A 27,615-nucleotide genomic window follows, 5' to 3' on the forward strand; every position below is an offset into this window, starting at 1 on the left:
CCCATACATTGGCATATTACAACAAAATTGTAACAAATTACCCTATACATGGACAAATCACAGCTAAATAGTGACATATTGCAGTAAAATTGTAAAAACGTTCCCATGCTCACAATGTCACAGAAAAATTGGAAAAATTGTCCCTGTTATAGCAAAGTTGTAACGAAGTGCCCCATACACCAATTTGTTACGATAAATTTGTACCAAGTGATGTACACATCGCCATTTTACAACAGAATGCTCCATATATTACCATGTTATAGATAAGCATCAACTGCCATTATCCCTTGATCATGGTTACTACCATTACCCCTGATGCTACTGTCATGCAATGAAGGTCAGTTGACATATGGTGACTCCCATTACTCAAGGTATCATTGTGAGGAAACGATGTTCATTTGACATATGACAACTGCCATTACCCTGGATACTGCTGGGGCCATTATGGCCAGTTGACATGGTGACTGCCATTACTCCAGGTACTGTTTAGGGACTATGATAGTCAATTGTCATTTGGTGACTGCCATTACCCCAGATATTACTGTAAGGCAATGATGGTCAGATGGCATATGGTGACTACCATCACTCTCAGATACCACTGTGGGGCAATGATGGCCAGTTAATGTATTGCATACATAACCTTTTAACTGCAGAACCACAATACATGTATTTGCTAATAATATTCATAGTAAATAATCCACTACATTTTGAGAAAACAGTATCTGTCTGGGCAATACTGTTGTGCGTACCAGGCGGGTATTATGGGCTGCTGCCTCTCCAGGAGGGCAGAGTGAACAGCTCACGCCATCATAACTGACTGAGCTGTTTAAAACACTAACCTCCCACAGCCTGGGCTATTTATATAGTAGCTCCACACAGCCTCCACAGTGTCCTGAGGCGCCAACCTCGCCATTAGGGAGCTTGCCTACCGTAGTAGAGAGTGCTGTAGTCTAGGCACCACTTTCTTATGCCACATCACATGTCCATTCAGTATCACACTGGTATCCGTCTGCTGCAGAGGGTTTAGGCTGCCACCAGACCATGCTGCAGGCTGTAACACTCTGGGCTTCACGCTAGTCATCCAAGCAGCTCACCGAACAGTGTCACCATCCTTGCCATAAGCACCTGTTGCTGATGCTATAGATGCTATGCAGGACACCATACACAACACCCAGGTGACACACCACAATGCATGTGTTCCCACTGGTAGCTAACATCTTTGAGCCATCACCTCCAGCATCCACTGATGCCTGACGCACTGGAAGTATCATTTTCCCACCGACAGTTATCATCATTGAGATACATCTCTGACACCATTGATGCTCACTGTCCTGGAAGTATTCCATAGTTGAAGGCACATTACGAGTGCCAGGTTGGTTGGATCCTACCGTTGACCATCCTTAGTTCCTTCTGCTCTGCCACCTGCTATGACTCATGGACTAAAATGTGTAGAGCATCCCAAGCAACCGCAAGGAGTGATATTTCTGGCTGTACTTTAGTAGTGTGGACAGTTGTCCACAGACACTGTGTTTGAGATGTGTTTCTTATACCAATAATAAACAGTTGCACATTTAATTGGTAGTCCATACCACTTCTCGGCCATAGGCAAAACACATAGAGACAAGTCTGTTTCTCAAGTGTGTTGAAGTGTGTTTAGTGTCAAACTGTGTACCGTTCTTATCTCCTTCACTCATCCAGCATACGTAGCTGGTGGCATTGAGACTCTTCTTCACATTACCTGATGGTGGTTCTGTGTTTGTTGGAGCTTAGTTCATTTTATTTGTTGGTAGAAGTTTGTAGACTAAACTGACAATGAAGATTATGTTTGGAGCTCGTCCAAAATTTTCGTCTGCTATATGCAAGACAGGTGGCATCGTTACTTGATTTCAGTACTGTGTATGTTGAGGAGATGTCATCGGTTGTGTTGCACTGATTTTGTAATTGCTCCTGTTACAGTCGATGCAGCACACCAAAAAATGGTTCAAATGGCTCTGAGCACTATGGGACTCAACTGCTGTGGTCATAAGTCCCCTAGAACTTAGAACTACTTAAACCTAACTAACCTAAGGACAGCACACAACACCCAGCCATCACGAGGCAGAGAAAATCCCTGACCTCGCCGGGAATCGAACCCGGGCGTGGGAAGCGAGAACGCTACCGCACGGCCACGAGATGCGGGCGATGCAGCACACCACCTAATTTCTCCTGCAGTGGTCCATACATCCAGTTACTGCCTGTCCTTGCCATGCCCACACTGTTGCCCACTCTCATGGGCCTTCGATAATGTCATGGAGCAATGGCTGGCGTTCCTAGTTCACCTAGAACAATATTTTAAGGCCTTCATGATATGTTAGGACGCCCGACGCCCATCATCAATCATTTCTCCTCTTCTTGTCCGGCACTACAGCGTACATTATCCTTCAATCCCTTAGCCCCAGGGTATATATATATATATATATATATATATATATATATATATATATATATATATATATATCATTGGCCGTCCTCGCCTTAATTATATCTGTATGTGACGTCTGTTCTTTTTGGACACGCCCGATCCGGGACAGATACACCAGTGTCTGACGTAACGAAAAGAGCAGTTTCTCGCACCCGCACAAGTAAGGAGCCTCAGGTGTTGTCTCTGTGAACGTCATCTCACCGGGCAAGCTCCAGGGGGTTGGGAGGGGGGTGGGGGTGGTTGTGGTGATGGTGAGGGGTTCCAAGCTACTGTGTGTTTATGAGCAATCCCCAGCCCCGAGGCCGAGCAAAGGCCAGGGAAGGAACATCCCTACGTTCTGGAGAGTGGTTTGAACACATAACAATCTTATGCTTTCCTAAAGAAACACAGGCTGCAGAAAAATAACAGCCTATATAGTGTCGGGCGCAGTTTCTTACTTTCGGAGGACCTCTGATGCGAGGCTAGTTGCTGGCGCAAAAACGCGCGGTTGGTAAAAATGTTTGTTACGCCACGAAGATGGAGCAAAGCAGTAGCTTTTTTGAGAAGTAAGGGCAACTCATAAAGTCATTGGTGTTTCAATGTGGCGTGCTTTCTTCGTGGGATTTTTGTGCAACAAGGAATCACGACAATGCCTGGCTGAGTGTTCTTATTCAGTGATTGGTGGACGTTCACTATATGGTGGGAAGAAAATAGCAGACTGTGTGATCCAACTACAATATAGAAAGTTGGTCGTGGGACGGTGACGCAGATGAATCGAAGATTTCATCAAGAGGCAAGGAGGCGTGGATCTGGTGCGCATCTTGGCCGCAGGTCACTGTCCAGAGTTCGTGTTGGGGGAAGCACGACCTCGCTCGCCCTGCACTGCAGAGATGCAGACATGGCTGCATCTTTCTGGACGTCTCATGCTGAATATTTATGGTGAGCATTATTAGCAGCACGAGCATCATAGGCCAACCCTTGGCCTGCATTTGCTCAGGCCATTTCAGTTATCTGTGTCAAGTACAGCATTGCTTTAGTAGATCCACGCATTCCTCACTCTGTCAGGCCAACAGTCTTTGTATTTGTTGGAATAGAAGCTTGTGAGTCATTTTAGGAAGTCATTTGCTTCTAAAGGGCACGTTGTCATTGACCTTCATGTAACACTGAAGACCAGCAAGTTTATTTCGTGTCACTCGTTATAACAGATGAAGTTCTTTCATGATCAGATGCGTTTAATGTATGTGTCCAATTGAATAAATTAATGCGTTCATTTGACATGCGTTTCTGTTAACACCTTCCATTAATATCAAATTTAGTAGTGTGCCATTCTCCACTTTAGGAACCCAAAATAGCCGGCCAGTGTGGCCGAGCGGTTCTAGGCGCTACAGTCTGGAACCGCGCGACCGCTACAGTCGCAGGTTCGAATCCTGCCTCGGGCATGGATGTGTGTGATGTCCTTAGGTTAGTTAGGTTTAAGTAGTTCTAAGTTCTAGGGGACTGATGACCTCAGCAGTTAAGTCCCATAGTGCTCAGAGCCATTTGAACCACTTTTGAAGCCAAAATATGGCATTAGTCAGCGTGTATGGCTCTTGATTAACTTACTCGGGTAGGGTAAACATTTTAAACACACAGGGGGTTTTGCAAGAAGTTTTATGCAATTAACAAATGTTATCCACTCAAGTGCAAATTAAAATTAATTTTTTGAATGGTTTATTCGTTATTCCTCTTCCTCATGTCTTTACAAATGACTCCAAAAAGTTTAATTGTTCTACGATCGCTCGTTTTTCATGGGGGCCTTCTCAGTAGAGAAGTTTGATTAAAACCACCCTGTATAACTGAAAACGCTGAAAAGTATGCATGTGAAATCATTCAGACCCGGAGAGTGAATGAAAAGATTCATAACTGACGTAACCATCAGAGGTTTGTGTCAGTTGGCTATTAAGTGAAACGACCTATACCCAGAGAATGAGTGAAAAACATTCATATAGATGACGTCGTCACAGAGAATAGTTTCATTCGGTTGTTCATTCTACTGAAGGAAAAAAAAAGCGATTAGCCAGGTGGTTCTTAATACCATTAAGGTGCACCATGATGTACAGGCAGGCCCGTATTTAAAAAATGTTATGCTCATGGGCCCAATAACTTTTTTCTCTCCCCCCCCCTCCCCCCCCCCCCCCGCCCCCAACACCAAACTTAGTCAATTTTGAAAAACATTTAGCAACAAAATTATAAACACGTTATTTAAAAAAAGAAATCTACAAAAAAGGATAATATTGTGTGGAATTATGGTAATTGATTATTACATCAACAACTTTTTTCTTGCCATATTATCAGCAAACACATTTACCACATTTTCAGAGTCCAGTTTCACAGTCAGATCATTTTTACTGCTAATACAGCCAAGTGATTCAAACGATCTGGAGTCTGAGAAGCACGCAAGTAGTTCTTAACCCTTCCAAGAACTGAGAAGGATCATTCAGCAGAGCAGTTCGTTGCTGGTGCGGTCAAATAAATTTGCAGAGCGATTCTGTGTTTGGACAAATATCAAAGAGATTTTTGTGAAAGGAAATTGTTGAATGGAGACACTGTGCACGCTATTACTTTATTTACTCACCCAGTCAGGGATCACTTTACTGTGCACCATGTAAACTATTTGAGGATTCATCCCAGTCCGCTACAGGTGGCTTTAGTGATTGGAAATACGCTAATCAAAGGGTAACTGAACACGAAAATTCCAGTGCACATCGCGATTGTGTTGTAAGTTTCAGGCAAAGGGGAAACACTCTATCCAGAGTTGATAAAAATTTATTACTCAGCTACAAGAAGAAGTAAAGTATTCGAGAAATTTACTACAGAGGGTGGTGGCTGTAGTGAAAAACTTTCCTCAGTGGGATTGCCATTTCGTGAAGATGAAGATCAGCTTGGTTCCTTAAGGAATGGCAATTTTATGTGTTTAGAGCTGATAGCAGAATTTCATCCATTCTTAGCAGCTCATACAGCTAAATATGAAAACCAGGGTGAAGGAAACACCTCATATTTATCATTTAGCACTTACGAAGAAATAATTTGCATTTTATTTAAGACTGGTAAAGAAGGACCATTCTCTATCCAGAACTCAAAAGGAAGCTTTTGAGAGGACACATTCTGTTCCAAAAGAATCCTCAATATCCCCTGAGTAAATACGCTGCAGCTGTTTTGCAGCCTTATAGACTTCATCAGGGTCCATTTTCATCCAACTGGATAAGAAAGAGAACTTTTCAGAAAACTCTTTGTAGACACCAAGACGATCATTGAGCTTTGCGGATAGTCTGTTCAATATAATTAAATAATTGGTCTTCAGTATGTCACCTTCAGATTTGTAAACCACTGTTTCATTTTCTGACTCAGAGTCTGAGTCGTCAAAGAGATTTTTTCGTTTATTCGCACGTTTTTCTCGAGTTTCATTGACTTGCAGAAGATGTTGCGTGGTCAGGGTGGTCTCCAGTTTTCTCTCTGCCAACTTTTTGTACGCTTTAAAAGATTTAGTCATCTCATCTATGAAAGTCGGAAGTGAAGCATAAAGTTTCACTACTGCAGATATCTCAACTTCTCCTGACTGTAGTGCTGTACTCACTGCACTGAAACGTTCCAAAATACTCCCCCATATTGTTGCCATGAATGCAATATTTTTAGAGTTAAGTTGCTACAATATCCTTGTTGCTTCTTATTTAATAACATCTGTCTCGGTTTTCTCTTCAGAAATGCATTTTAGGGGTCTATTGACTGCATCTCAACTAGCATTTAAGCTTTTGCAGGCATCTTCTCGAGCTGACCACCTTGTAATGCAGAGAGACTTTATTAAACTCAAGCTTCCATCTTCGAAAATTGTCTGTAGATTTTTCCAGCGTTGAGCAGATGTCGAAAAAAATTGTAAATCGTTTGTAGCACGTCAAAAAATGTAGCCATTTTACAGCATGTGGCTACCCTTGATCCTTCCAGATTCAGGGAATGAGTGGAGCAGGGGATAAAAATTGCCAAATCATTGAATGGCTTGATTTGGGCTTGTGGGCTAGAGTAGATCCCTGCCACATTTGCAGCATTTTCGTAGTTTTGGTCACTCCATGGGAGTTGAGGAACATAAATACAGCATCTTCCAGTTCTTTCCCAATGTGTCCAGCATTTCTCATAAATTCCACAAACGGCTCTTGTGGTTGACCATCTTTATTTACGTATCGTACAATGAAACTTAACTCATCACAATGTGAAACATCAGGTGTAGAATCCACAATAACGGAGAAATACTTTGCATCAACTATCTCCTGCATGATTTTTCTGTGACAGTCTTCCCCATAAGATTGATAATTTCTTCGTAAGTGCTAAATGATAAATACGAGGTGTTTCATTTACCCTGGTTTCCATATTTAGCTATATGACCTGCTAAGAATGGATCAAATTCAGCTGTCAGCTCTAAACACATCATCAAATTGCCATTCCTTAAGGAACCAAGCTGATCTTGCTGTGGAATTCTTCGTACGTTTGTTATCAATTTAAGATTGACGATCGTGAGCCTTTCACCACAATTGCTGCTGCACTGTGAATTATCTGTAGGTGTCAAGTTCGCAAGAGAGGAAGAATTTGCAGGTTGATAATCTAGTCCTTTGCTAACGAAAAACGTTTGTAGCTTTGGCGTTTGATGTAATACTTCCTTTTCCCCCTTCCTCCTTCATTCAACTAATTTTCTGTGGCCTGCGCCACTGAGACGTTTCCTACCATCCATATTCACGATTACGTAATGTCAAAACTTCACCAGATTAATGAAACGGGGGGAAAATACACAAAAACAATAATAAAAGCACCAAACTGAAACTAAGCCACAATTTTCTCCGCTCAGGGACTGGGTGTTGTGTTGTCCTAATCATCATCATTTCATCCCCATCGACACGCAGGTCGCCGAAGTGGCGTCAAATCGAAAGACCTGCACCAGGCGAACGGTCTACCCGACGGGAGGCCGTAGCCACACGACATTTCCATTTCCAACGCTACATATGATGCGCTTGTGCCTTGCCACACAGAAACCATGCATAGGCAGTGCTGTCAATTGCGTGATGTTGAGATCACACCCGTCTACCTATGATTTCCCCTCCAGATTCATTCGAGTTAAGGTAGCATAGGCAGTGCTGTCAATTGCGTGATGTTGAGATCACACCCGCCTACCTATGATTTCCCCTCCAGATTCATTCGAGTTAAGGTATCACAAACAATCGAAACTGTTGCGCTCGTTTCGATTTCTTTGCAAACTCGAACGCTTTTTGCGTGTTTCGTAGTTTGGCCACCCATAGCGCTAATTGACACCTTTGCTTGCTTCAGAAAACTATGCTATGTGCATGCGCCATGATCTCTTTGGGGCACGGTTTTAAATGCTTTGGAACCATCAGAAGAACATCGTCTCGTCAGTAGGAGACAGTTTCGGCCATCCATTAGCCACAAATAAAATAGCAAATGATCCGTTAGAAACCACAGCAACTGGGGAAAAGGTGCAATCGAACGCATTAGAGCAGTCTAAACGGTTTCGAACTAACTCGAAAGAACCTAATAATAATTCCCGCAACCATTGCAATGTGTTTTTTTTTCTGCACGCATAAATTTGTATGCTCAAAATTTTGCTGCCTGTAAGATTTTGCAGCCCCTAAGAATTTGCCGCCCGGGGCCATGTGGCCCATGCACAAATACAGGACTGGGTGCAGACACTGCCCATTGGGATGGTCTCTTGCACACTTCGTATAGGCGACAGGAAAGGAACAGTGGTAAGCTACATGCCCTGCTTCCTGGCAGTGGAAGTACTGAAACAGACCTCACATTTGCTTCATTTGTTTATTTGATTTAAAAAATCGACTGAACGAAAAAGCAATAGACTGGACCTTCGGTTGTTAAAACCAGTTGGTTGTCCCAATCACTATGGCGCATCTTGACGTGTGGGCACTGCCCACTGGGATGGTCACTCACACATTTTGCACAAGCACTGGGAAGCAAACAGTGGCAAGCTACATGGCCTTCCTCCTGGCAGTGGAAGTACTGAGACAGACCTCACTTTTGTTTCAGCTTTCCCACTGTGACAGTGGTGGCAGACACCACCATCACTTGAAAGACTTCTCAGTTCTCTGGATTATCTGGGAGGACAACTAAGACAAACAGTGAATCTTGCTGGATCCTGGGAGATTTGACACCCATCACAGTACGCACGCCAAATCCGACGTTTTCCTGTTCTTCACGTGGGTGATCTACATTCATGCTACAGGGGAAGCCATGAAAGACCGCTTTCCATAAGAAGTGTCAGCATGGGTTGTGCCGTGGGTGGCAAGCCGCTCGAGGTTGGCACTACTTCCTCCTGCGAGCCATGGTACATCACTAGCGAGCGAGGTGTTTATCTAGCGAGCGCGAAGCACGATATGGAGGGTGACAGTTACGGACCAGAGTCGGCGGGCATGTTGTGGCTATCACGTCGGCGTGTGATTCGCGTCAGATAGACACGTGACTTTGGAACCCTGGCTAGCTTGTTGTATGCTAAGGCCACCACGATATCAACAGGTTTCCTAGCAGATGATTGTTCAGTGGATATACAGTGAAAATGCCTGTACTCCGGTGGTGCACTGTAGTAATACTGTTTTGCAGCTTGTGAAATAAGTGTAAAGTAGAAGCTTATGTGAAAATTGTACTCTGAAGGGTTGCAAAACTGTGTTTCCCGGAAGCGTAAAACTCCGATAAACTAGATGCATTGGACTTTCCATGATGTGTTGAAGTTTAATCTGTTTCAGCTCACGTATTGTACTGTGGTTTGTGCTTGTATCAAAAGGTCATCCCATTTTGGAATCAATGTAATGTGATGTGGCGACATTTAGCTAAACAGACCAATCTACCATTGACGAAATTCAAGAAGGCAATTACTAAAGGCACTTTCTTGATAAACTTCATCTAATCCTTCTTGAACTTCTGCATTGCTAAAGTGTGTCTATTTTAACAGTGTTTACGTTAATATATATTTGGACATCGATCACCTTCAGGAGTTGAAATTAGTGACCTGTTACGAACTTGGCTCTCAGGCAAGAGCTAACTGCAGTAGTTGATTGCTAAGCTATCCATTTTTCTGCATTCTATCTCTGAAGGTAAATTTAAGGGGTTGTCTTCTTCTTCTTCTTCTTCTACATGATCAGACCCAGTGGACCACACGCTGCTACAAGTTTCCTCCTCCATTGTATTCTGTCCATTGCTGCTATCCGCCCTCCGTCCACATATATTGATGTCTGGTTTAAATCTTCATGGAGGCCATCCCTCCAACACTTCTTAGATCTCCCTGGGGGGGTCTCTTTCCTGTAGCTCTGAAATCTAGGAGTTTCCAAGGCCATCTGTGATCTTCCATGGCTGGCCCACTGCATTCGTTTGGCTTTGACGGTTCCTGCTACCTTGGGCTGCTGGTATAGTTCCTCAAACTCTTGATTGTGTCTGATCGTCCATTCCCCAGTGTCTGCATCCAGAATCGGACTGAAGGTCTTCTGAAGCACTTTTCTCTGAAAAACGAGGAGCTTATGGAAGTCCTGTTTCCGGATACTCCATGTCTCACAGCCAAATAGAACAACAGGCTGGATCAGGGTTTTGTATAGTGGAATCTTGAACTGCCTGGAGAGATATTTGGAACGAAGCAGTTGTGCTAGGCCTTGGTAAGATCGGTTTCCTGCTCGTATTATGGCATTTATCTCTGCTTTACACGACGAGTTCTCAGTCAAAAGTGCCCCTAGGTATCTAAATTCATGCATTCTCTTGTACGACTGGTCTCCCACGTGCAGTGATTGTAGATGACCAGCAGTCTGACTTTGACCACGCATCATAACGAGGTACTCTGTCTTGGCTTCATTTATGTTTATCCCAAATTTGGTGGCAGCCTCCTTGAATGCTCTGGTCATTTGCTCCAACTCCTCTTCAGGCCTAGGGAGCAAACAGATATCGTCTGCACAGGCTAAGTATGTCAGTCTCTTTCCTTCGATTTCAATCCCTTCGTTCTCTTGGAAGGTCTTGTGTACGATCTTCTCTAGGGCGAAGTTGAAATTAAGGAAATTTAAAGGGTTGTGCTAAAGTACACCTCAGCTTGGAATTAAAAAATGTATTTTGCTTCATGTAAGGGATCATTTTCATCTGAAATGTATGTGCTCAGGTGGAGAACTGAGTGGAATGTCATTATGAGCTGGGTGCTTGAGTACATAGCGTTCTCATGAACGTGATTTGTAATCGTACTGAACATTGTGTGCTCGTGTAAAGCTGTCTATTCTAGAAATTTGCTTAGGCATGTGACACCATAGCACATGCGGAATCATAGAGAATTGTGACGGCCATCTTGTACGGGTTTCAAACTGTGAAAGTTGACTATGTATTCAAAGTTCACATCCAGTTATGATTCTGGAATAATTGTATCAGTGTGCCTTTTATTGGTTAAGTTTGAAAATTTTATATTTATCTGTTTACAACAAATATGTTGTGTTTAAACTTGCAACCAAGCTCAATCAATCTTTGCGCCCTTGCCAGCATCCTGCCACAGGGTGTAGAACGGCAGGTGCCGCGCCGCCACCAAACTCGTAGACCTCTGAAAATCTTCCATGAAAGAAAGAGATTCTCTGATCAGGTCAGCTCCCACAGACTTCACTGTGATCACTGTAATCGTCCACTGCTCGAGGCGCTGCACGAACCCTCTGTAGTCGTTCTTCAGCTGAAGAACGACTGGCGGTGGCTTTGGTTTGGACGATTAGCACTGGGCACTTCTCAGGACATGTCTCCTTCTTGGGCTGCAGTTGTGGTGTCCGGATGTCCAGTCTGTGTCTGGACACCCATCTCGACGTCCGACAGCGCCTGGAAGAGGCTGCCGGTTGCTGCTGGCGGGGCATTGGGCATCTTTGCCCTTGCATAAAGTTACTGGCATCATAGTACCAAAGTGTTGGCTCTTAACTTTTCTAAGCACTCGTAATTTGCTTCCGTTCTTGCTTCTAATTTTTCCTTGTTGTTGTAGTTGTGGCCTTCAGTCCAGGGATTGGTTTGATGCAGCTCTCCATGCTACTCTATCCTGTGCAAGCCTCTTCATCTCCCAGTACCTACTGCAACCTACATGCTTCTGAATCTCCTTAGTGTATTCATCTCTGGGTCTCCCTCTACGATTTTTACCCTCCACGCTGCCCTCCAATGCTCAATTGGTGATCCCTTGATGCCTCAGAACATGTCCTACCAACCGATCCCTTCTTCTTGTCAAGTTGTGCCACAAACTACAATTCTTCCCAATTCTATTCAATACCTCCTCATTAGTTATGTGATCAACCGATCTAATCTTCAGCATTCTTCGGTAGCTCCACATTTCGAAAGCTTCTATTCTCTTCTTGTCCAAGCTATTTATCATCCACGTTTTACTTCCATACATCGCTACATACCATAGAACTACTTTCAGAAACGACCCCCTGACACTTAAATCTATCCTCGATGTTAACAAATTTCTCTTCTTCAGAAACGCTTTCCTCGCCATTGCAGTCTGCATTTTATATCCTCTCTACTTCGACCATCATCAGTTATTTTGCTCCCCAAATAGCAAAACTCCTTTACTACTTTAAGTGTCTCATTTCCTAATCTAATTCCCTCAACATGACCCAATTTCATTCGACTACATTCCATTACCCACGTTTTGCTTTTGTTGATGTTCATCTTATATCCTCCTTTCAAGACACTGTCCATTTCGTTCAACGTTCCAGGTCCTTTGCTGTCTGTGACAGAATTACAATATCATCGGCGAACCTCAAAGTTTTTATTTCTTCTCCATGGATTTTAATACCTGCTCCGAATTTTTCTTGTGGTTCCTTTACTGCTTGCTCAATATACAGATTGAATAACATCGGGGATGGGCTACAACCCTGTCTCACTCCGTTCCCAACCACTGCTTCCCTTTCATGCACCTCCACTCTTATAACTAACACCTGCTTTCTGGACAAATTGTAAATAGCCTGTCGCTCCCTGTATTTTACCCCTGCCACCTACAGAATTTGAAAGAGAGTATTCCAGTCAACATTGTCAAAAGCTTTCTCTAAGTATACAAATGCTAGAAACGTAGGTTTGCGTTTACTTAATCTGTCTTCTAAGATAAGTCGTAGGGTCAGTATTGCCTCACGTGTTCCAGCATTTCTACAGACTCCAAACTGATCTTCCCCGAGGTTGGCTTCTACTAGTTTTTCCATTCGTCTGTAAAGAATTCGTTTTAGTATTTTGCAGCCGTGGCTTATGAAACTGATAATTCAGTAATTTTCACACCTTTCAACACCAGCTTTCTTTGGGATTGGAGTTACTACATTCTTCTTGAAGTCTGAGGGTATTTCATCTGTCTCATACATCTTGCTCACCACATGGTAGACTTTTGTCAGGGCTGGCTCTCCCAAGGCTATCAGTAGTTCTAATGAAATGCTGTCTACACCTGGGGCCTTGTTTCGACTCAGGTCTTTCAGTGATCTGTCAAACTCTTCACGCAGTATCATATCTCCCATTTCATCTTCATCTACATCCTCTTTCATTTCCATAATATTGTCCTCAAGAAAATCGCCCTTTTATAGACCTTCTATATACTCGTTCCACCTTTCTGCTTTCCCTTCTTTGCTTAGAACTGGGTTTCCATCTCAGCTCTTGACATTCATACAACTGGTTCTCTTTTCTCCAAAGGTCTCTTTAATTTTCCTGGAGGCAGTATCTATCTTACCCCTAGTGAGATAAGCCTCTACATCCTTACATTTGTCCTGTAGCCATCCATGCTTAGCCATTTTGCACTTCCTGTCGATCACATTTTTGAGACGTTTGTATTCCCTTTTGCCTGCTTCATTTACTGTGTTTTTATATTTCCTCCTTTCACCAATTAAATTCAATATTTATTCTGTTACCCAAGGAGTTCTACCAGCCCTCGTCTTTTTACCTACTTGATCCTCTGCTGCCTTCACTATTTCATCTCTGAAAGCTACCCATTCTTCTTCTAGTGTATTTCTTTCCCCCATTCCTGTCAATTGTTCCCTTATGCTCTCCCTGAAACTCTCTACAACCTCTGGTTTAGTCAGTTTATCCAGGTCCCATCTCCTTAAATTCCCCCCTTTTTGCAGTTTCTTCAGTTTTAATCTACAGTTCATAACCAATAGATTGTGGTCAGAGTCCACATCTGCCCCTGCAAATGTCTTACAATTTAAAACCTGGTTCCTAAATCTCTGTCTTACCATTAGTATAATCTATCTGATACCTTCTAGTATCTCCACGCTTCTTCCATGCATACAACCTTCTTTCATGGTTCTTGAACCAAGTGTTAGCTATGATTAAGTTATGCTCTGTGCAAAATTCTACCAGGTGGCTTCCTCTTTCATTCCTTACCCCCATTCCATATTCACCTACTTTTTTTTCCTTCTCTTCCTTTTCCTACCATCGTATTCCAGTCACCCATGACTATTAAATTTTCGTCTCCCTGCACTATCTGAATAATTTCTTTTATCTCATCATACATTTCATCAATCTCTTCGCCATCTGCGGAGCTAGTTGGCATATAAACTTGTACTACTGTGTTAGGCGCGGGCTTCGTATCTATCTTGGCCACAATAATGCGTTCACTATGCTGTTTGTGTTAGCTTAACCGCATTCTTATTTTTTATTCATTATTAAACCTACTCCTTCAATACCCCTATTTGATTTTGTATTTATAACCCTGTATTCACCTGACCAGAAGTCTTGTTCTCCTGCCACCGAACTTCACTAATTCCCACTATATCTAACTTTAACCTATCCATTTCCCTTTTTAAATTTTCTAACCTACCTGCCCGATTAAGGGATCTGACATTCCACGCTCCGATCCGTAGAACGCCAGTTTTGGTTCAAGAATGGTTCAAATGGCTCTGAGCACTATGGGACTTAACATCTGTGGACATCGGTCCCCTAGAACTCAGAACTACTTAAACCTAACTAACCTAAGGACATCACACAGATCCATGCCCGAGGCAGCATTCGAACCTGCGACCGTGGCGGTCACGCGGTTCCAGACTGCAGCGCCTAGAACCGCACGGCCACACCGGCCGGCAACGCCAGTTTTCTTTCTCCTGATAACGACGACGTCCTGAGTAGTCCCCGCCCGGAGATCCAAATAGGGGACTATTTTTCCTTAATGAATTTAATTTCTTTACTAACTGAAGCCCTTCCGCTTCTACTTACATTTCCCTACATTTCGACAATAAGTGATCATATTGCTGTCGGGGAATACTATACTCATTTGATTTAACACACTGTAAGGCTGGTAAATTCCTATGTACTTCCAATAATTCCCAAATGAACGTCCGTTCCGCTGATTTAGAACTTATTTCCACTTCACGAAACAACAAACGCTAGCTCCTCCAGTGATCCCATTCGGCTCCCCGTATACAATGGCGTGGTCTGCCTACATGGAAGTTAAGTGCACACAAAGTGGCATTAGAATTTATGCAAATCTTGAACGACAGAATATGAATCTGTTGGCATTAACGTACGCAAGAAGTTGGAGAAGATGGACAGCACTCAATTTGTTTACGACGATTGTCGAGTCAGTGATCCACCTCTTCTTGGATGAGCGTTAGGCGCTCAAAGGCTGCGCCACGGTCCACGAACGGTTGCGTTGTTCATTGGCTAGCACCCTTGCCGCCTCTCGACACTTCCAGCTCCTTTCTGATAGCTGCGGATAGCGTTGCGGCGCATCGGGGAGCACCTCTGTATGGCACGCATCTGTCGCCTCCTTGTGGACGGTCCGCCACACCATTCGCTACATCGCGCCCGCCAGCACACTTCATCTCAGCTCAGAAAGACGGGACGGAACTGCGCGCCACAAAAATGTGACTACTGACTTTGGTGTGCCGTGTAGCCAGGCTTATACACTGGTCTCGGCAGAGAGCCTCGCTAAAGCGCGTTTTACTCGAGTGAATTTCTGGTGAAAATAGACTACTCGAAGTGTGTGTGCACCTTTCGTGTCTGCGTGTAAATCAGCAGCCAATCACGCGGTGAGTGTGTCTATGACGTCAATCAATCGGTAGATGTAACGTAAATGTACAGACTAACAAATGATTACAGTTTCAGAAAAAAATGGATGATTTGTTGACGAGAAAGAGCTTCACAACCTGAGCAAGTCAGTAACACGTTGTTCATCCTCTGGCTCTTATACAAGGAGTTACTCAGCTTTCATCCACATCTACATCCACATGGATACTCTGCAAATGACATTCAAGTGCCTGGCAGAGGGTTCATCGAACCACCTTCACAATTCTCTATTACTCCAATCTCGTATAGCGCAAGGAAAGAATGAACACCTACACCTTTCCGTACGAGCTCTGATTTCCTTTATTTTATTGTGGTGATCGTTCCTCCTTATATAGGTCGGTGTCAACAAAATATTTTCGCATTCGGAGGAGATAAATTGGTGATTGGAATTTCGTGAGAGGATTCCGTCGCAACGAGAAACGCCTTTCTTTTAATGTTTTCCAGCCTAAATCCTGTATCAGCGATGTACTCCGTCAGTCCTTTCTGGTAAGGATCCCACATTGCGCGGCAGTATTCTAAAAGAGGACGGACAAGCGTAGTATGTCTGTTACATTTTCTAAGTGTCCTGCCAATAAAACGCAGTCTTTGGTTAGCCTTCCCCACAACATTTCCTATGTGTTCCTTCCAATTTAAGTTATTCGTAATTATAATACCTAGACATTTAGTTGAATTTACGGCTTTTAGATTAGACAGATTTATCGTGTAACCGAAGTTCAACGAGTTCCTTTTAGCACTCATGTGGATGACCTCACTCTTTTCGTTATTTAGGGTCAACTGCCACTTTTCTCACCATTCAGGTATCTTTTGTAAATCGTTCTACAGTTTGTTTTGATCTTCTGATGACTTTAGTAGTCGATAAACGACAGCGTCATCTACAAACAACCGAAGACGGCTGCTCAGATTGTCTCCAAAATCGTTTACATAGATAAGGAACAGCAGAGGGCCTATAACGCTACCTTGGGGAACGCCAGAAATCACTTCTGTTTTGACTTTCCGTCAATTACTACGAACTGTGACCTCTCTGACAGGAAATCACAAATCCGGTCACATAACTGAGACGATATGCCATAACCACGCAATTTTACTACGAGCCGCTTGTGTGGTACAGTGTCAAAAGCCTTCCGGAAATCTAGGAATACAGAATCGATCTGAAATCCCTTGTCAATAGCACTCAGCACTTCATGTGAATAAAGAGCTAGTTGTGTTGTTTTTCACAGGAACAATGTTTCCTAAGCCCATGTTGACTGTGTGTCAATAGACCGTTTCCTTAGAGGTAATTCATAATGTTCGAACACAATATATGTTCTAAAATCCTGCTGCATATCAACGTTAACAATATGGACCTGTAATTTAGTGGATTACTCCTATTACCTTTCTAGAATATTGGTGTGATCTGTGCAACTTTCCAGTCTTTGGGTACGGATCTTTCGTCGAGCGAACGGTTGTATATGATTGTTAAGTATGGAGCTAATGCATCAGCATACTCAGAAAGGAACCTAATTGGTATACAGTCTGGACCAGAAGACTTGCTTTTATTAAGTGATATCAGTTGCTTCACTATTCCGAGGATATTTACTTCTACGTTACTCATGTTGGCAGCTGTTGTCGATTCGAATTCTGGAATATTTACTTCGTCTTCTTTTGTGAAGGCATTTCGGAAGGCTGTGTTTAGTAACTCTGCTTTGGCAGCACTGTCTTCGGTAGTATCTCCATTGTTATCGCGCAGAGAAGGCATTGATTGTTTCTTGCCGCTAACATACTTCACATACGACCAGAATCTCTTTGGATTTTCTGCCAGGTTTCGAGACAAAGTTTCGTTGTGGAAACTGTTATAGGCGTCTCGCATTGAACTCCGCGCTAAGTTTCGAGCTTATGTAAAGGATCGTCAATCTTGGGGATTTTTCGTCTGTTTAAATTTGGCGTGTTTGTTTCGTTGTTTCTGCAACAGTGTTCTAACCCGTTTTGTGTACCAAGGAGGATCAGTTCCGTCGTTTGTTAGTTTATTTTGTATAAACCTCTCAATTGCCGCCGATACTATTTCTTTGAATTTAAGCCACATCTGGTCTACACTTATATTATTAATTTGGAATGAGTGGAGATTATCTCTCAGGAAGGCGTCAAGCGAATTTTTATCTGCTTTTTTGAATAGGTATATTTTTCGCTTATTTTTAGAGGATTTGGGGATTACAATATTCAATCTCGCTACGACAACCCTGTGTTCACTAATCCCTATATCGGTTTTGATGCTGGTTATTAACTCAGGATTATTTGTTGCTAAGGGGTCAAGTGTGTTTTCACAACCTTTCACTATTCGCGTGGGTTCATGAACTAGCTGCTCGAAATAATTTTCAGAGAATGCGTCAATAACGCGTTGTTCATCCTCTGGCTCTTATACAAGGAGTTACTCAGGTTTGGACTGATTGATAAGACTTGTTGAATGTCCTCCTGAGGGACATCGTGCCAAATCGGTCAACTGGCACGTTAGATCCTCAAAATCCCGAGGTGGTCGGAAGGTCCTGTCCATAGTGCTCCAGACTTTATCAGTTGGGACAGATCCGGTGACCGAGCTGGCCAAGGTGTGATTTGGGAAGCACGAAGACGAGCAGTGGAAACTTTCGCCGTGTGCGGGCTGGTGTTACCTTGCTGAAATGTATGCCCCGGAGAGATTGCCATGGAGTACAACAAAACTGAGTGTAGAATATCGTACATGTGCCGCTGTGCTGTAAGGGTGACGCGGATGAGAACCAAATGGGCCTGCTGTGAAAAGAAGTGGCACCCCAGACACACTCCTGGTTGTCGGGCAGCACGGTGTGCAACAGTCAGGTTGGTATCCCACCGGTATCTGGGGCGTCTCCAGTCACTCTTCACTGTTCACCAGGGCTCAGTTCCAAGTAGCACTCATCACTGAAGTCAATGAGATTCCAGGCCGAAGACGTCTCTGGAGACCCCACAGACAGCGGTGGGATACCAACCTGACTGTCGCCTACAGTATGGCTCGACGACCAGGAGTGATGGACTGGGGTGCCATTTCTCTTCATAGCAGGATCCCCTTCGTTCTCATCCGCAGCACGCTTACTGCAAAGCGGTACGTCTAAGATATTCTGCACCCCATTTTGTTGCCCTTCATAGCAAGCCATCTTGGGCTTACGTTTCAAGAAGGTAATGGCCGTCCACACATGGCATGAGCTTCTACTGCTTGTCTTTGTGCTTGCCAAACCTACCATGGCCAGCATGGTCACTGAAACTATCTCCGACTGAGAACGTTTGGAGCTTAATGGGCAGGGTGCTGCAACCATCTTGGAAATTTGACGGTCTAACGCGCCATCTGGACAGAATTGGCACAATATCCCTCACTCTGTAAATCAGTGCCAAGACGAGTAAATGCTTGCATAAGGGCCAGAGATGAAACAACATGTTATTGACTTGCCAAGTTTGTGACGCCCTTTCTCTTCAATAAATCATCCAATTTTTATGAAGTTATACTCATTTGTTGGTTCTTAGATTGTTTTCAGAGCGTATATTACTTACCAGCAAGCAGTACGAATCAAAATTCCGGCTCCATGTGCAATCTGAAACTGCTGGAGTGCTACAATGATCTCTGCACAGCCAGTTAACAACAATTAAAAAACCACAGGCGCAGAACAATCAAGAATCACTTGTTCCGTTTTTCGATTAAGGTACTTTTGCATCTCTAAGAAATTATTTGCAGTTTACATTCACTGTTAAAACTTTCGCCTCTCTAAAGCGAAAATTGTCGGTCTGTGAAAACCGTTTATTGTTTTGAAAATAAAGTGCTAGTTTTTATTAACTGTGCATTATTTACTTGCAGATATCTGTTTTTTAATTACTTGAATAAAAGTGTCTATTTACCTTTAAAAATTCTTCATTTAGTTATGTATAAAATAATCGACAAGTTTGTCGTGTTATCTAATAAAACGACGTTGCAGAAATTGAAGTAGAGAACTAAACGTCTTGAATTACCATCCAGTTGCAGGCAACGGAACGTGGCTGCCAAACGTTCACGTGGAGGTGAGCATGCAGCCAAACGATATCTTGTTTCGGTGTCATCGGCGTAATTAAGCTAAAATTATTCGCATGTGCCATTGTCCATCCATAAATCATTATTACAATCAGCAAGAGCATTTTCACGGAGGTGGTGACGTAATAGAGGCATATATCCATAACGATATCTAATCTCTCGTCGCCTTTTAAGCCATACCGCTATTCGTCTCTCTTTATGCTTTTATAAGCTCAAATAAACATATGCGGCACAAGCAGCAGCACGATCTTTAACTTTCTTGAGGACATGATATTCAAAACTACACACTTGCAAGCGTAGCACACGACTGTCAACGCCTATATTAGCTTGGCACGTGAAGAAAAAAGAAAACGGCACACTCCACGCGAAGATAGGCGTTACTGTGGCGGACACTACAGTCACACTTCGACACCTAGCCCTGGAAGTCTCCCCCCCCCCCCCCCCCCATACCACGCCCACCGCTTGAGTACTCCAAGCGCGTGCATTTAGAATTGATTCAAATGACTCAGAGCCCAATGCGACTTAACATCTGAGGTCATCAGTCCCCTAGAACTTAGAATTGCTTAAACCTAACAACCTAAGGACGTCACACACATCCATGCCCGAGGGTAGCGGTCGCGCGGTTCCAGACTGAAGCGCCTAGAACCACTCGGACACAGCGGCCGGCTTTAGAATTGGCAGTTCGCAGAGCGCGTGTATACGAAACTATTTGGTACGTTGCTTGCATAGTAGCGGTTCAGTCGTAAACAATATTTCAATCTCTACAAGCTTATTAGTGATCGACTGTACAATGTTCGTACACATAATACTTTATTCTACTTTCCTGGCGATTACTACTCATTATTATCTTAAGTGGAATCATTGTCACATTCCATTGCCGCTTATCTGCAAAAATAATCAGAACTAGAATCCGATGTTTTCTTAATTCTTGTGGATCTTCAAATCTTCGCTAATGTAGGCCCAGATCTTTCTTTCGATGTTTCAAAAATGGCTCCAAGCACTATGGGACTTAACATCTGATGTCATCGGTCCCCTAGACTTAGAACTACTTAAACCCAACTAACCTAAGGACATCACACACATCCATACCCGAGGCAGGATTCGAACCTTCGACCGTAGCAGAAGCGCGGTTCCGGACTGAAGCGCCTAGAACCGCTCCGTCACAGCGGCCGGCCTTACGATGTTTCTCCCAATTTGTGTGCAGGTTATAAGTGTAGATCTTGGTTGCTGGAAGCTGCCTCTTTGGTTCATCTCTTGCTGCTGGTGTTCACCCGACTCGTAGTCTCTCGTACATGTTTTCTTTAGTTGCAATGGCTAAATGAAATGAGCCTTGCCATTTTTATTTTCCACCTATAACTCAACATGCTTGAAGGACTTGAACGTGACTGGTTCTAACGTATCGTCCGGTAAGATGGCCCTGCTGCTAGCTATTTTTTTTTATTCATCTCATAGTTTCGAAGAGAAATAAATTTACTTCAATTTTTGCTTATCTATAATAGCTTTCCTGGTTGTTTTATTTTGGCCCTTCATGAATATCTTTATATGATGCTATGTTTCATTACGTAAATTACAGTACTGCATACAGGGCAGTCTCAAAGATTATTTAATGTTTTATTCGTTGTAGAAGTCTTTGCAAACAACGTCAAATACAATATCTTTGAAATTTTTATTGTGATGTGTTGGAACACCACGTACATGGTGTGAGTGTATAGTCATACTGAAGTTGGCGTTCGCTACAGGCATCGTGATTAGAAGCACATTAAATTCTGAGATTTCATATACCTTGCACAAATTTTCTTCCTATTCGTAGTACGAATCGCAGTACATCGTTGCTTGAATATAATTTCAGCTACCGCAGTTTAGTACCGGTGCACTATGGCATCTGTTTTTCCTTACATTCAAGACGCAAGTACAATATATAAAGAGATCCAGAAGAGAGAAGATGAAGCTGAAGAAAACAGAAGAGCTGAATATGTTTCAGCTTTAACTATTCAAAAAACAGTGCGCGGATTCCTAGAAAGACAGCATATTCGTCGGTTAAATGCTGCTGCAGTAACTATTCAGAGACACTGGCGCGGGTATGTTGGCAGAAAATTGTATATGCATCTCCTCCAGAAAGCGGTAAACGATATGTACTGGCAGCATTACTGTACATCGGCAACACAAATACAGAAAATATGGCGAGGTTATGTTGTTCGAACACGAATCTTCAATTATTACGAGTTCAAAGCAAGAGTTAAAGAGGCGGTAGAAAAGGACGCAGAATTACTCGACAAGATGCAACAGAATAACGACAGATTCGAAACAGCGGTAATGGATGTGCTTGAGAATGAAGCTAAGCAGTGGGTGCTGTTTATTTTGTTTAAACTACATCATTTGGTGAGAACTACCAACCAACGCGGTATATATAGTAAAAATACAGGCACAGAACTATCGGCCATTGAGAAACAACTTAAAAGTCTTTCTTATACAAAATATGTGAAACTTTTACGTGCTCAGAGGAAACAAGCCAGTAAGATGATTTCATCTTCACTCGCCCTGAAGTATGGAATTGATTATGGCAAAGAAATTGAAAAGCTGCATAATACCAGCGTGATTCGTCAGGGTAAATACGAAGACCCCTCAAACAGAATTAAGTGTGCTCAACCTAAAGTTAACCGATTTTCTTTTCCACGCGTCAGATACAATGACAATCATCTAATTATGAAGCAAGCCCAATACCAACCTGTGAAGTTCAATCTCAGGGAAACTGATCCTGCCAAGAATGTGTGTGACAACGATTTCGTCAATATTTTACGTCCAATAGAATTATTTGATAAAATTAAGGTGTACGATAAAGATTCCTTTTGCCCCTTAACATGTGCTCTGGAAATTTTCTTAAAGAGATGTAATAATTCTTCTCCATGAAAGATACAAAACTGGAAACCTTAAGTCAGTTATGTGCTTTATTATAGAATTAAGGCTAATGTATTGTCACAGTAGCACTACTGAATGGTGCAATTACGAGCATAAGTTTTTGGGAAGCCTGTATTTCTACCGAAACCTCTTGTCGTTCTACTTTGCGTCTGTGTCACCGAAGAGACACAGTTTCCTAGTTCATTATGAAATGAGTAAGGATACCCTGGTGTGATGGTCATTTTGCCATGATTACTGTCGTTTTTTGTACCAGATCGTTAATGATTTACAGTTTAACAGAAACCTCTCATGTGAAAAAAGAAATTAAAAAATATGTGTAAGAGGAAAATTACATGGCTATCATTACTGTACATCACTCATCATATGAAAAAATGACATTTAATATTCAGCTATCAATATTTTGCTATTCATACCTACTTGCTTTCTAACAAGCCTTTCTTATTACTAGTCAGATAAAACTGTGCATCGCAAATGCTGGAAAAAAATAAATTAAGGATATTTCACTATAAACGCAAAGATGTAAATCCAAAATAATTTGGGTCAACAGGAATATTAGATACTAGTCATCGGTTTTGACCAGTGAAGTAATGTTAATGACAGCTGTGATGCGACATTTTGGTGCGTATTGTTACAGTTCGGTTGACAGCAAAGCCAACGAATATGGAAGCAAAACACCTCGTTGTGCCGACAAACTGATATGTAACTTAGCCCGTTTGAAAAAAAATTGCCACTGATATCTCTTTATAGTCGCCATGTTGTTTACGATATATGTTCCATGTTCCATACGCCACTGATCAAATCCGACGACAAGTAATATCAGTGCTGTGATGGGACATTTTGGTGCATATTGTCACAGTTCGGTTGACAGCGAATCCAACGAATATGAAAGCAAAACACCTCGTTGTGGTGACACACCGATGAAAAAAATTGCCACTGATATCACTTCATAGTCGCCACGTTGTTTACGACGCATGTCCCATGATTCATACGTCACTGGTAAAATCCGACAAGTAACGTTGTAATTCTGCACGTGAGACATTGGCAAAAAGACCTTAGTCAGAATAATAACAAGAAATGATGAAATGGTGTGGCTAGGCTCTGTGGTAGACCCCCGAACGTAAAAATGCTTGCTGTTTTTTTTATAGACCCATGAGCAAACTATTATGCGAAATAAAGTATGTACTGACAGTAGTTATGTCAGTTGAACATTCACTAATGTCACAAATACCGGTGATTAATAAATTTATACTTTTAATGAAGTCAGTGAAAAGAAATTCTGAATCACCACTTCGCTATACAGCTGAGGGAAAGCAATAAATAAATTCAGTATATTTTCAAAGAAGCCATACCCCTTTTAAGTTTACAGTGACAACTCATTGTGGCAACGGTGAATCACGTATTTTTTAAATTTTATTTTTACTTCAATTACTATTGGAACAAATTGGGGACCAGTCTAGTACAAAGTCATGTTCATTTGGTCCTCTGTGAACATCTATGACGTCAAACAGAAATCATTAATAATTTTCTCGAAACTTACAAGCAGATTATTACTATGAACAACGTATTGTGAAAATCACAATTTAGGTTTCTAAAATGTACTTCATTCATTAGACAATAAATTAGAGGCTACTAAGTTTATTCATGATCTCTCAGATGTATTTGTTTGCGTAAATCACAATATCCTTTTACGTAAATTAGAATACTATGAAGTCCTAGCAGGTTCATCTATGTCCACATTCTGCAAACCTCTGAGAAGTGCATGACAGGGGGTACTTTCCGTTGTCTCACCTATTGCAGTTGCTAGCATTCCATTCGCGTATGAAGTGCTGAAAGAATGACTGCTTAAATACCTTTGAGCATGTTAGTGTAATCTTTTCTGTGCGTTCCCTACGAGAATGATTCATAGGGTCTGTACTAAATTCCTAGATTTTTCACTCTTCAGGCGATCGGAATTTTGTAAGTAAACTTTCATAGTATAATTGGTATCCATCTTAAAGCGTCTGTCAATCCAAGTTTTTCAGTATGTTGCGATGTTCTGCTATGAGTCAAAGAACCTGTGATTTCTTCGAATATGTTCAATACCATATATTCATCCTATTTGGTATGTGTCTAACACACTTGAACAAATTATAAGACGGGACCCGCATTGTAAGATTGCTGACCTTGTTGAAAGGTTGCCTCAGAAGTCTTATTCTTCTTCCAAAGCCCAATGTTGATTGTTGGGAACTCTGAATATTTTTTAAATGACTTTACGCAATACCATCAAAGTAGCCTTCCATTTTATACTTGTTTACTTTTGCAGTCCAAGTCGATTGTGATCGGCTTTTACATATAAAACTTGATACTTGTGTTAAGAGGCAAGTAAGCCACATAGACTTCAATGAATTTAAACTAAAGCGGCTGCTAGACGGTCAATACTTTTGACACCATTTCGAGGATGCGCTATGGTATTGAGAACATCATAAACCTTGGAAATATACTGCGCTGCCTCGAAATACTGTGGCAACAGCGACACATGGATATTTACGGTCTGGGCGCGTCTGCCACCATGAAGGTGGATTCACTGTATTTAATAATTCAGAAATAATCATAGAGAAACTGAACTGTTTCGTGTACTCAAAAACACTCGCTAGCACATAGGCTACATGTGTTGTAATGATTTTGAAAAAATATCGTTTAGATACCATTAATTATAAAATCATGAAAATTTGGTGTTTTGCTTTAATTCTCGCACTCAGTATTAACAGAAAACCTGTGAACTGTAACGGCACGAATTTAGAACCATCACGAAGGCATTTAAAACATTATACAGATTGTTTCCTTATATTGATCATGGATTTACGGATACGACATCCTCCGCATGCCCTCACTAGCCGAGATAAGAGATTTATTATTACCGCGAGATTCTAGTGATTCTCGATGCAAATCTTTTCACTTCATTATTTGCGATTGATAAGCATAAGGGAAATAATTTACAGGTCATAGAACGAGAGTAAGGTGTGGATGAAGCACTCCTCAGACAAGAAAATGGAAATTTTGCCATCTTGTATAGCAGAAACAGAATATATAGACTGTAGCATATGATCACTAGGACGGTCTGGGGACTGTTACGAAATCCCATGGTGCTACAAAAATATGAAACTGATTGTGAAACCCTGAATGTTCAAGCTATTAGCCGGCCGAAGTGGCCGTGCGGTTAAAGGCGCTGCAGTCTGGAACCGCAAGACCGCTACGGTCGCAGGTTCGAATCCTGCCTCGGGCATGGATGTTTGTGATGTCCTTAGGTTAGTTAGGTTTAACTAGTTCTAAGTTCTAGGGGACTAATGACCTCAGCAGTTGAGTCCCATAGTGCTCAGAGCCATTTGAACCATTTTTTTTCAAGCTATTAGACCAAAATTGTATTGTGCTCTGTTACTTCAAAAGTTGTGAACTAGGATATCCATCGTACACCCGTGACCATGTGTGACAGTGCATTCGTATCAAAGACTCGGGCCGCATTTAACCTTGTCTAGATGAGAGGTATCGTCGTTGGGAGTTACTTAAAACACTTTTGAACTCTGAAGCCATCCTGCACCACAACAATGAACGTACACATAATAAAATGTGTTTCAAACTTTGAAACATTCTCCCAATTGGGTTTGCCAATAGGTAATAAACATATCGATCAATATTTACTATTACTTACAGGAAAATGGTAGGTGGTTTCTTGAAACATTTCCGTTTCTTATGTTAAATCATAATGTAAAAACGTCAGGTGTAAGTAGCAACAATGTAGACAAGTTTTTAAAAAGCTATAAAAATAATTTTGCTGTGAAATTATTTTATTATATTATTAATTACTGTAGTAGAATGAAGGACTGAACACTTCTGTCACATGCGGTGGCAGCTATGGCGCTTTAAATTGCTTCACACTATTGATGACTACAGAAAGCCACAGCCACCAACGTTTCTTTTTTTTTTTTTTTTTTTTCTTTTTTAATCTGATCAACAAACCCCTTTGAAACTTCCTTCTTTGAGCCTTCATTGCACTTGAGGGACACTACAATAAAATAAAATCACATTTGCATTGTCAAATTCTGAAAAATTATATAATGTGACTTTTTTCCTCGGCGATATTTATTCTCAATTCTCGAGCATTACTGTACTGTAGTCAACGCAACAGTGATCATCTTCATCAATACTTTTGAGTGAAAATGAAACATTTGTAGTTGTTCCAAAGTACCCCACTAATGGGCACAGAATTATGTTTAAAGAAAGAAATTTAAACAACCCTGAGGAGGTAACAAAGAATTATCAATGTGATATCATCAGAAACAGGATAGTCTATGCATATGTTTTCATGAAATTGCCAGGAATTTCATATGTTGGCTTGTAGAAAAAATTTTTCAAAGAAAAATTTTCAGGTCTAAAATCGTCAGCAACATAAACGATATCTACAGATGGTAACTTGATTCATTTATCTCAGTTTCTTGCTGAAGTTACTGTTCGTCGTATGTTGGTTCAGAATCATACACAAAACAGTTAGGTATATTACCCACACGACGACGGCAATATTAGAAACAAGATAACTGCATATCGTTTCAACTTCCCCCACTGTTTCAAGTAACCCTATTTTATGGAACTTATTTTTAGATCATATTGAAAAGAAGAAAAACCATTTCTTACTATTTGATCCTATTACAAAATCTGAAGTAAATTCTGAATGATCTGCACACACACGTAACGTCATTGGTTATGTAAGTACATAGATGCAATATTCACAACAAATATGTAAAGCGCATTCCCCGAGTTTTCTTATAGATTGAGCCAAAGTTCAGACACTTAACAATAAGTACTATAAGCGGAAATGTACCAGGTCATGCATAAAATCATGTAACAGGACATTTCGGCGTTACCTCCGTTCTCACATCATTTCTTATAACAGGTGTGGAAACTGTCCGGACTTTTTGGGACAAAAACCGATAAAGATACGCCTAGTAACACTAAAATATTGCTGATTATACCACAATCCATGAAAAAGAAAAATTTACTTTGGTGTAAAAATGTTAGCTTTGTCATCCTTTGACTCTCTCTTTCATCCAAATAATTTCTGATTTGGCCTATCTTATTTCAAGCATGCACTTGTGTCTATGGAACTTTT

At 41.7% G+C, this 27,615-nt stretch overlaps 1 protein-coding gene across 1 annotated transcript; it reads left to right on the forward strand.

Annotated features, from left to right (window-relative positions):
• Positions 1–457: 457 nt before the first annotated feature.
• Positions 458–27,181, forward strand: LOC124616238 (spermatogenesis-associated protein 17). The gene is made up of 3 exons (XM_047144542.1): positions 458–479; positions 21,541–22,164; positions 27,108–27,181. The coding sequence occupies exons 1-3, from the start codon at positions 458–460 to the stop codon at positions 27,179–27,181; spliced, it is 720 nt and encodes a 239-aa protein (XP_047000498.1).
• Positions 27,182–27,615: the final 434 nt, after the last annotated feature.

Source organism: Schistocerca americana, chromosome 5, assembly GCF_021461395.2.
Source record: "Schistocerca americana isolate TAMUIC-IGC-003095 chromosome 5, iqSchAmer2.1, whole genome shotgun sequence".
Lineage (NCBI taxonomy): Eukaryota > Metazoa > Arthropoda > Insecta > Orthoptera > Acrididae > Schistocerca > Schistocerca americana.